This window comes from Balaenoptera musculus, chromosome 18 (genome assembly GCF_009873245.2).
Source record: "Balaenoptera musculus isolate JJ_BM4_2016_0621 chromosome 18, mBalMus1.pri.v3, whole genome shotgun sequence".
In the NCBI taxonomy this organism is placed as follows: Eukaryota; Metazoa; Chordata; class Mammalia; order Artiodactyla; family Balaenopteridae; genus Balaenoptera; species Balaenoptera musculus.
Window position 1 is genome coordinate 55,369,529 of NC_045802.1, and position 12,396 is coordinate 55,381,924.

The 12,396-nt window shown below is 33.6% G+C and overlaps 1 protein-coding gene across 1 annotated transcript; it reads right to left on the reverse strand.

Annotated features, from left to right (window-relative positions):
* Nucleotides 1–548: 548 nt before the first annotated feature.
* Nucleotides 549–1,018, reverse strand: LOC118884283 (40S ribosomal protein S20-like). Its single transcript, XM_036831819.1, has one exon. The coding sequence runs from the start codon at nt 944–946 to the stop codon at nt 587–589; it is 360 nt and encodes a 119-aa protein (XP_036687714.1). The 5' UTR covers nt 947–1,018; the 3' UTR covers nt 549–586.
* Between the last annotated feature and the right edge of the window lie 11,378 nt (nt 1,019–12,396).

The window sequence follows — 12,396 nt, forward strand, 5'->3', positions numbered from 1 at the left end:
AAGAAATCTTGATGGTAACAATGCAGTTGTCAGTTTTTATCCCTTACCATGTGTCATTCAATAAAAGTGAAATGCAATGGCTGTTTAATAATTTTAAAAGTCAGGACTGGAGTTGAAAGGAAACATAAAAAGAAATTTCAAAAATTTTGAGGATTTGGTTCTAGATATTTTCCTCTTAGTAGCCTAAAGAGGCTCCCTTGAAATTTTAATGAAGATCTGACCAGTACAGTTTTATATTTGTGTGTAATAGAAATGTCAGAGATGAATTATGGGTTATGATTCCTAACAATTTTTCATCTGAAGTTCTGATTAGCTTTACAAATACTTACCTATACATTTTATATTGTTTAATGTTTTATCTACTTTCTTTCCCAGTGAAAACTAAAATATTTTAATAAAAATAACTTATTTGATAATTAACCTCCTATACTTGAAGAAAATAATTAATTTCAACAACATTTTACTCTACCATGTGATCCACACAATATATAGGAAAACAAAAAAACATCTGCCTTGATATCACCGAGACATAAGTGAGCAAATTTTTTTTTTAACAACTGATTATCAATTTATTAAAAATGTTGATTTAAGCATCTGCAATGGTGACTTCAACCTCGACTCCTGGCTCAGTACTGATGGAAGTGATCTGCTTGACAATCTCAGAAGGATTCTGCAGGTTAATGAGTCGCTTGTGGATCCTCATCTGGAAACGATCCCAAGTCTTAGAACCTTCACTACAAGGAGTTTTCCTTCTAGTTATTCTCAGAGTCTTTGTAGGCATCCGAACCGGTCCTTTCACTTTGAGATTCTTTACCTTCGCGCCTCTGATCAGGTCAGCACATACCTTCTCCAAAGACTTCACGTTGAGGCTGGTGAGGGTGATTCTAACCTGGTGAATCGCCACCTCGGGCTCCACGGGAGTCTTTCCAGTGTCTTTAAAAGCCATGGCTGCGGCGCGGCTTCCGGACCGACTTGCTACTCGGCGAGAGCGAAGAGCGGTGAGTCAGGAGCAGGAACAGGGGGCCCGAGGCTCCGCTGCAGCGGGGGCCGCGTCTTCCTCCAAGAGTGTCAGCAAGCAAATTTTGTAGTTCAAGTTATCTTGGTAATGCCTTAGGCATAAATTAAGATATCCAGTATTGCAAGGAAGAGTCTATAAGATTTCACATCATTATATATAAATGGGCGATAATAAAAGTGATATTTTCTTATAATCATAATATGGTAATATAGTATTGCCTTGGTAGATACAAACACAAGTGTGTATATTTTGTTTTTATATATCATGAACCTATTTACTCATATTTCTTGTACTGTTTCATATTCATCGTAATTTTGAAGGTTCACCTTAACTCTCACTTTAAATCGGTCTGCCCATTAAAATCTCTCACTCAATTCTTTATTTTCCTTTATATTTTATCACAATTTAAGTTTTCCTCATATTTAAATAATTTTAGTGTGTTTTCCTACCAATATAGTTTAAGTTTCATGAAGTACAGATTACATATATTGTGTCACCATGTTACAGGATCTCAATATTGGTATATAGATGAGTATCTAAATAACTGTATTTCTCAATTGTTTGTTTTCATTTATTTTTTTTTTTAAAGAGAGTGGTTGCTTGAGGATAAACAGCTAGTTTTTTTTTTTTAATTAATTAATTAATTAATGGCTGTGTTGGGTCTTCGTTTCTGTGCAAGGGCTTTCTCCAGTTGTGGCAAGCGGGGGCCACTCTTCATCGCGGTGCGCGGGCCTCCCACCATCGCGGCCTCTCTTCTTGCGGAGCACAGGCTCCAGACGTGCAGGCTCAGTAATTGTGGCTCACGGGCCCAGCTGTTCCACGGCATGTGGGATCCTCCCAGACCAGGGCCCGAACACGTGTCCCCTGCATTGGCAGGCAGACTCCCAACCATTGCGCCACCAGGGAAGCCCCTGTTTTCATTTTTGATACAATATTCATGCATTTAGGATTTTCAGGGTTTAATTTTTTTCTCTCAATATGATGCAAGATGTTATGAGATAAATGAAATTTTACAATTCATATTTGTTTTGTTCTACTTGTTTTCTCATTTGTTAAGTGTTACAGATGTGTTTTTCTGTGGCACTAAATTAATTTGCATAAAGTTGCTATATCAAATTGCATCTACATGCTACAATAAAAATTGCAGTTAATTTGTTCTTTGTTGATACACTTAAAGAAAACATTAGTTATGAACAAAGCAAAAATGTGTTTACCTCATTAACACACAAAGAAAAAAAGGTTTGACCATTTGAAGTTATCTTGTCATTGTAAAAAATGTGTTTAGTGAAGATATGTCCATTTCTTTCTCTTTTTAAAAAATTTTCCATGCCTGTTTTCCTCAAATTGCTTCACTTAAGATTTCAGTTTGCTCTATCCTAAAAATATAAACTCTGGGTACCATCTTCGGACTATTGACTATTATTTCCACAGGAATAGTCTGAAAATCTGACCATATAAACTTACATTAAGCAAATTTGATACAAATTCTAACTTATAACATTTTAAGTGTTGCCCCCCTGCAACATGCACACACTCACATAGAAACATACATATGACGTATGAAAATAAAATCTGAAGGAGAAAATTAAACTAATTGCACAACAAAAGAAATCAGGACTATTTAATCTTTATGTATCATTGTACCTGAAAATATTTATTTACTACTATTTTAGTCTTATCTTTGTGAAGACCATTAAAGCCAAGAATAGAAGAAATAAAAAAGGAAAGAAAGAAAGAAAGAATGAAAGAGAGAGAGAAATAAAGGGAAAGGAAGGAAGGAGTAGAGAGGGAGAGAGGGAAAGAGAGAGAGAAGAAAAGTAGGTAAAGCTGAGGAAGCCAATACTGAGAGACAATTCTTTATGGGTACCTGAGGTTTCCTGACATTTTGCAGAGACTTTGACTGCCTTTGTTCCAGACTATGTTTTCAAAGGTATTTGTTTAGCAATCAGCCTAAGAAGACAGAAACAATGTCTCCCTTTGTAGCAGGCATGCTTGCCTCCCTTATAAAAGATTTCAGTTTCCTAAAGTCAGGGTGCCTTTCATAAGATGCAAACTCTTGCATTCTCAGGCATCTATATGGACCTATTTGGGTTATTCCCATGAGCCTTAGTTGCAAAGTGGACTGAGGAAATACTCTGATGTTCATGCTGCTTATATTGCCATTAGCCATAAAGTTCTATGTCTATGACTCATGTCTCCTGTATTCTGCCAGCATTTCTAAAATTGTGGCAAATTATGTGCCAGCTTTTAAGCAGAGCAAAGTCACAGATCTCTCATAGTTCTTGACAATTTTAGAATGAGGATAGCATGCTGACATAGATCTATTTCTGGAAAAGGAAGAATATAGGCTTTCTGTATACTGATTAATGGGATGTGCAGAAATCTCATGGGAATGGATAGTGAACATGTTGTCCAAAATGCTATGATCTACTGGGTAATAAATGATCTTCTGCTCTATTTCTGGTTAATGTGGAAGAATTTGGGATAATACTGCATGCTGTATACCTGATAATGGTTCAAAGACAGGTGACCAAATGTTGTCCTAATTGTTGTTAACACTTCTCTGAGATTAGTTCTTGCTAATCTGGCCTCAGGTCTGCCCTATTGTAACAATTTGTATTAATTTCCATTCTGAGTAGCTAGAAGGTTCTAACCCATTTCAGAGAGCAATTATACATTCATCCATATCATGGAATTGCTGAGTGATAACTATGGGGATGGTTGTGGGAGGATATCTAGAAGCTTTCACAGGTGTTTTCCATGAGAGGTGCAGGGGCTAGGGAGGGCCATCTCCTACTGTTTTTAATAGAGTTATCATTAAGGTTATATAAAAGGACAATCAAATCATGGTCTAAACTGACTCATGGTAGATGACAAACCGTATATTTAAATGTAAGGTTCTTGCAAAACTTTTGGAGAACTGTGACACATAATTTTGTTTTGAGAGAAAAGATATAGGAGTGTCTCTCTAAGATAGAGTGTCATGAGTGCCTTCCCTCTCTAGTACCTAATGGGCTCTTGGATAATTGTAACTTTATACCCATTGCAAAGGCAGTCTGTGGACTGAAACAAGATACCTGCAAACCATATATCTGATAAGGACTTAATTTCCAAAATATAATGAACTCCTACAACTCAATAGCAAAACAAACCAAATAACCCAATTAAGAAATGGGTAAAGGTCTTGAACAGACATTTCTCCAAAGACATATAAATGGCCAACAGGTAAAGGGAAAAGGTGCTCAAATTCATCAATCAAGGGAAATGCAAATTTCATCAAGGGAAATGCAAATGAAAACCACAATGAGATATCACCTCACACCTGTCAGGATGAATATTATCCAAGAAACAAACAAAAAATAATAATTGTTGGTGAAGATGTGAAGAAATTGGAATCCATGTATGCTGTTGGTGGAAGGTTGTCATTGCTATTTTTTAAATTAAATTATAGTAATAGAATTCCTACCATCCTGATAGAAACTAGTTCATTCAATGTTTATCCCTCTCCCACTATTTATAGGAGTTCCCAAAGGGGTGCCTTACCTGTCCATATAAAACAGTCCGTTAACAGAAGTTGCTGTGCAAGGTCACTGCTCTTTCTCTATACATGCCCAGTGCCTGCCAAACTGCTGATGAACACTGTAGTCACTTTCCACAACATGAAGATGCTGACATTCACCTAAAAACAAACAAACACCTTACATCTGGATATTCTCATCATGTGGAGTAGTAATTGCCAGGTTGATTTTGGAAGTGAGAAGGATTTTCATTTTAAAATATAAACTATGAATTAGTAATGCTTGCATCAGACTTTTCTATCTCAAAAACCTCCTTTCATGTATTTGAGAAAATTCTAAACCCTCTCATCTACTAATTTGGAAAGTGAACTAAGTTGTAAGGCCTAACACTGATAGATGTCATATTATATGCAACCTTCTCTTTTATTCTCCCCCATATACTCTCTTCATAACTTAAATTTCCTCTGTTATTAGTACAAAATTAAATATGTCATGGATATCAATTGATATAAACTGAGACTAAGGTGAAGTTGTAACAAGGGCAAAGGAAGTATATATACACTAATCATCTACTTCATATAATATACTCAACCTCTCATATTTTAGTGGAGAGCTTAAAGAGAAACTTAAGGTAGAATTCTATCATGTTACTACTTTAATTATATTAACAAATGTTAGATTAAGAGGAAAAGTGAAGGAGAAAGAGAGAGAATGATCACTGTCATATGTAACTCTGTCCATTGTAGTCAAGGACAGATTTTCTTGAAAATAAGTTATGTGAGAGATGTGAACTTAAAGTTTTTTTGCTTGTTTGTTTTGTCAAAAGCCACTCTCTTTTAACTTTCGTACAGAACCAATTATTACTTCAATGTATAAAGACATATATTTACAATGTAGTCCATCAAAAAGGCAGCAGTGATCAAGCCAAAAAGGTGATCTATTTCATAAATGAATTAAAAATTGCTTGCTTTAAAATACTTTAGAGATGTTCTGAATGCAGTGTATTTTTTCCTAAGAATTCTAAAGGAAAATTTAAATGATTTTCACTGTTAGTGCTGATTTTGCATTTCACCACATAATAGGCAACTCAATTGTGTATACAACAGATGAGGAATAAACTTAACTAAGAAAGCAAAAGACTTATATACCAAAAGCTATAAAATACTGATAAAAGAAATTAAAGACACATAAAAATGGAAAAATATTTATATTCGTGGACTGGAAGACTTAGTATTGTTAAAATATCAATACTGCCCAAAGATGTCTACAGATTTAATGCTGAAGGCATCATGCAACCTGATTTCAAAGTATAGTCTACAGTAATCAAAACAGTATTAGTACTGGCATGAAAACAGATACATAAAACAATGGGACTGGACCATTATCTTTCACCACACTCACACACACACACACACACAAAACAATACAAAATGGATTAAAGACTTAAGTATAGACCCGAAACTGTAAAACTACAAGAAGAAAACAAATCCAACAGTGTATAAAAATAATTATACACCAAGACATTGTGGGATTTATCCCAGGTATGCAAGGCTGGCTCAATATTCAAAAACCAACTAATGTAATGTTTCACATCAACACACTGAAAAGAAAAATCACATGATCATATCAATAGATGCAGAAACAGCATTTGACAAAATCCAACACTAAATGTGATAAAAACTTCTGGTAAAATAGCAATAGAGAGAAATTTCCTCAACTTAATGAAAAATATCAACAAAAACACTTATTACCTAGCATCATACTTAATTATGAGAAACTTGAAGCTTTCCTATTAAGAGCAGGTACAAGAAAAGAAGGTCTCCTCTCACCACTCCCTTTCAACAACATACAGGAAGTTCAAGCTAATCCAATAAGACAAGAAAAAGAAATAAAATGTATACCGATTGGGAAGGAAGACATAAAAGTGTCTTTGTTCACAGATGACATGAGTGTCTCTGCAAAAAATCCAAAAGAATTGACAAAAAAATCCTAGAACTAATAAGAAATTATAGTAAGTTGCAGTATACATGGTTAATATACAAAGTTTGTCACTTTCCTATGTACCAATAATGAACAAGTGAAATTTAAAATTAAAAATGCAATACCATTTATAGTAGCACCTGCAAAAATGAAATACTTAGGTAAAAATATAGCAAAATATATACAAGATGTATATGAGGAAAACTATAAAACTGGGATGAAAGGAGTCAAAGAGGAACTAAATAAGTGGAGAGAAATTCCATGCTCATGGATAGTTAAGATTCATGTCAATATTGTCAAAATGTCAGTTCTTCCTAACTTGATCTATAGATTTAATACAATTAAAATCAAAATCCCAATAAGTTATTTGTGGATAGAAACAAATTGTTTCTTACATTGAAATGGAGAGGCAAAAACCCCCAGAATAGCTAACATAATATTGAAGGAGAAGAACAAAGTTGGAGGACTAACACTACTTGACTTCTTCATGACTTACTATAAAGCTACAGTAATCAGAACAGTGTGGTACTGGCAAGAGAATAGATCAGTGAAACATAACAGAGAACTCAGAAATAGACTCATGTAAATATAGTCAACTGACCTTTGACAGAGTGGCAATGACAAATACAATGGAGCAAAGATAGTCTTTTCAACAAAAGTGCTGGAACAACCAGTACATGCACCATTGGTGTGACTGCAAAATGGTAGAGCTTCTACAGAAAACATTTAAAAAAATTTCTCAAAAAATTAAAAACAGAACTACTACATGATCCAGTAATCACACCTCTGGGTAATTTAAATCAGGTTCTCAAGGAGATATTAGTACTCCCATGTTCACTGCAGCACTATTCACAATTGCCAAGGTAAGAAAGGAAACTGAATGTCCATTAGTAGATGAATGGATAAAGAAAATATAATGTGTATGTATGTGTGTATATATATATATAAACACACACATACACAAACACAATGGAATCTTATTCAGCTTTAAAAACAAAGGAACTTCTGTGATACATGACAACATGGATGAAACTTGAAGACATTATTCTAAGTGAAATAAATTAGACACAGAAAGACAAAAACTGCATGATTCCACATACATGAGGTATCTTAAATAGTCAAATTCATAGAATCAAAGAATGCTAGAGTGGTTGCCAGGGGTTGGAGGAAGGAGGAAATGAGGAGTTACTAGTCAATGGGTAGAAAGTTTCAGTTAAATAAGATGAATAAATTCTAGAGATCTGCTGTACAACATTACACCTGTCATCAACAATACTGTATTGTACACTTAAACATTTTTTAAGACAGTAGATTTCATGTTAAGTGTTTTCACTAAAATTAAAAAAAAAAAACAGATGAGAGTGTAACTGTCCTTCTCTAGGACACTTCTTTCTCTCAGTAGTCAGAGAAGCACTATTTCACACTTAAGGATTTGGTGGAACACAATTTATAAAACACTGTTTGTTCTAAGGCCAGTTGTGATTATCGATGATGATTTTTGTAATCATTAGTTCAGATGAGTGCTTCTCACCATTTAATATGCATTCAAATCACCTGGGGATCCTGATAAAATGTACATTTAGATTAAGTAAGTCTGGGTGGGTGCTGAGATTCTACATATAATGAGCTCTCAGGGTACTAATGTGGACCACACTGAGAGAAACAAGGGTCTTTATCATTTAGCTCAAAATTCCTTTGTTTTACATAAACATTATAACATTTTTTGGGCCAACCCCCATTTATATCACTAAATTACAATAGATTGTATTTTTACTTAAGGTACTTTTATACTTATCATTCCTTAAGCACATTAAGAACTGAATATTGGGGTAAGGCAGTCTGGTGTGTATGTGCTGGCAATCATTAGAGAACACTGTCTATAATACAAAGAAAGCTCTAGATAATATCTATAAAGAAGATTAATGATGGCTTACAAAGAATATGCTGTAATTATCACACATTAGTTGATTTATATGAGAATACACTTAAATACTGACTTGTATTACTAATTTTCAGAAAAAGGGAAAAAATGATACATTAAGTCAATATTAAATATTTCTCATCACTTGAATGTTGAAAATATGGTACTGCCACCTCTTGGTAAGAGGTATAGTAGCAAGATAAGGGCTGTTTAAATGATTAAAATTTTTTAAAGTAATATATTCTCATTGTTTTATGTACTCATAGTTGATGACATCAGATTTAAGTCAGTTCTCTAGAGATAAATCAAGAATTTAGACTCACTTGTGAATATCTTTCCTTGTGTTGACGTATTTTGGTAAACAGTTCCTTAGTGTAAAATATTTTGCTAACCTGTTCCTCTTTATTCTGATGTCACTAACACAAAAGATAATGGGAACTTATTTATTCAGTAAAAAGTAGTATCACTACTCATTTTCATTATGAGCAAATTGAGACTATTTTCTTCTTTTCCCTTCACATAAAATTGAGTCATTTGGGGTCAATCTGGATAGCAAATGAAAGAAGAAAGAAATAACCAGTCACATTATTCTTAAAAGAGATGAGACTTTACTAGTTGGTAACATCCTAGGATTCAGTAATCTTTTAATATGATATTCATATGACTTCATGGACTAATTCATCAATTTAGTTAGGCAAAACAAACAAAAATCAGTTACGTTTTTTTGTCTTTTTCAGAACATGAATTGCAATTAAAACTGTCTACCAAAGGTGGAAAAGCCAAAGCATTGGCTATTGTAGGAATGTTGAGTCTCTGATGCTCAAAACATATTTGTTTGAATAGTGGATGAGAAATAAAATGGAAAGATTATACCCTTGGTACAAACTGATACCATATGCAAATTTAGGGGGGAGTTGCCAGATCTTATTTTTTTAGAGAAATATAGCCATTTAATTTTTATGTAAAATTTTCTGTTTTGTAAATATGTTCCTGTTTTCTTTTTTTTAAACCTATAGGCTACTGGTTTGCAACCTACCATATAAAATACAGAATCTTAAAACAGGATGTTTTGTTAGAGATCATGTCTTCCTTCTAACAATTTTACAAATGAATATCCTAAAATCAAATTGATTCGACCACGGTGTCGGTCAAAGTTCCTGGATTAGAAGGTAAATCTAATGATGTTTAGTATGATATCCATTGATAAAGTATACTGAAAAACACTTCAAGGCTACCCTTACAGTACAAACTTTAAAATAAAATCTAATTAGATTATATCAGTTTTCTTCCTTTATCATATCCCATAATACTGTACCTAGTATACATTATAGAACACAGGTTATGTACACATCTATTCATGAATTCTTCAAAAGATTTTACAAACTTTCTTCTTTTCCTTAGATGTTTTTCATTATTCATGTCATATAGTGAATGACGGTGTTTGTTGAATATATTAAAATACTATAACATATTGATAATATTAACATGTCAATTCTTTGTTTATTTCTTACGAGGAACTCAATGTGTATTACGAAACTAGCACATTAATCTTGCATTATCTCTTTGAAGTAATGGAAAACCAGTATTATTTGACACATAATTTGACTTACAGATACAAGAGAGAAGCTGAAGTATATTTTCCAAGTAACAAATAGAAAGCTAGTGATAAAGTGATTACACTTGGTGATAGTTAATTTAATGCAGCAAATTCACTGGACCATGGGGTGCCCAGATGTTTGGTCAAATATTATTCTGGGGTTTCTGTGATTGTGTTTTGGGATGTGATTAACGTTTAAATAAGTAGACTGAGAAAAACAGATTGCTCTCTTCAATGTGGATGGGGCTCATCCAATCAGGTGAAGGCCAGAACAGACTAGTCCCCTGACCCTCCCCCCCAGTAACAGTGAATTCTGCCCCAATGGCCTTATACTCTTGGTTCTGTTTCTCTGGAGAACACTGAACAAGACCTGCTTCTTAAAAACTGTGCCTTTTAACGAAATGAGTGATGTCTCACGTAATTTTAATTGTATTTTTTATAAGGTTGTGGTTAATACCACCTCAACCATTTATTCTTCCAATAAAAATATGGTGAGTGGTTATGATCACTGAAAGATACTGTTACCTGATTAATACTCTCCAACTTTCCAAGTAAATATTAATGAACAGTCAAAAGGGGTGTAAAATTCAAATAATTGTAGGGAATTTGGAATATGATCAGAAACACTGAGAAATTTCCACCTTTCTTACATTACAGCAAATTCTCTGGTAAAACACTGGACCACAGTGGGAAAGACAGTATATTAACATCTAGTCACTCCTTTGAATTTTCCTCAATTTAAACAATTGTTTCCTCAATTTAAACAATTGTTTAAATTCCTTAAGAAGTTTTCAAGTATCCTTTAAACTTCTTAAGGAATTTAAACAATTGTTTCTCAATATACTCCCTTGTCTCTCTATCTGTAACCTATTGCTCTTACTGAATTGAGCACTCATAACCAGGTACTTTAAAAATAATGCTTTTTCTTTAAAAAGAGATGTATTCTCATCAGATGTCATGAACTTAGAAGGCAAAAGAGGAAGTGCTAGAATCATCAGCTGGCCACCTACTCTATACTACAATACATTTACAACCAGAGATTTTCTCTCTGGACAGGTTTGGCTAGTGACAGATAAGATGGCAGTGACCAATTTGGTCAATAATCCTTGCTTGATATCTGTTTTCAGTTTTTTATTCTTAGGTGGGCAGTTATTGTAATAGAATTGGACGACAAAAGACCATACGTGCAGGAAATATGCATTTTTCCAACATTTTCATATCCTTGCTAGAGCTTAGTCATGTCCATATCAACTGATACAAAATGTATTATTGAATAATCTCTTTTATATGTTAAACCAAAACATACTTAGTATTTGTACTATAGTTGACTTTATTTTCTGAGAAGTATTAATCATAATTATATTAATAATATTGTGTAGGAAATTTCCCATTATGTGATTGCTTTCCCTTATCTCTAAGGTGATTATAATCAGAATTCACACACAATGGACCATATTTATGAATTGAATATCTTCTGAGAAGGGTCAGGAGAGGTTGCTACCTTGCTATCACTCTACCTTCATGCTTTTAGTCCTGAGTTTCTTTCCAAAATAGCTAGAATCACTTTACCTCCAACTTTAGTCCATAGCTGTTTCCTACTATACATTCACTAAAGATTATTACTACCTATGACATGATATGGTGGGAGACAGAAGTGGAAAGCAGTGGGTCTATATAAATGAATAGGTGCACATATTACAAGAAAGTTAATAAACTCAGTATACTCTGAAGGTTATTATATTTTGTTCATTCTCAGGAGACAGAAAACCACAAATACCTTTAGAATATTTAAAATAAACTACATGCTTCCATGTAAGAAGACCACGCATCAGGATCAAAGATCCTTACAGAGACTTGCACAGCTACAGATGTATATTAGTAAATATTCAAATTTAGGAAAAAGTTTGTGTACATCAATGTCCTACAGCTTACAGTTTAAAAGGAGGAATTAATATTAAACAGTTAGAAAATGTGGGGAAGCAAAAGCAATCTGTAGATGTTCACAAGATAAAACATATCTCTAATCATTCAAAAATATATCAACAGATAATCAAAAACAACAGTCTATGAAAAACGTATTCAACTTCAAAGAATGCCAGTTGAACATGTAAGACATAGAAGATAAACATTCTTCAAAAATCCCCACTACAGACTGTGATTCAAATAGCAAACTGAACTTAGATAACACTTGCCCCATTCCAAAAGCCAATTTTAAATATTCAATGCAACAATAAAAATAGTAAAAAAGTCTAACAACATCCACATTGCAGAGCCTTTTGCCATTTGCATACCCAGTCATTTGTAGAAAATTTTTGATATAAGCAAGAAAAGACAAGATGAAAATAAAAACACACTAATAAAA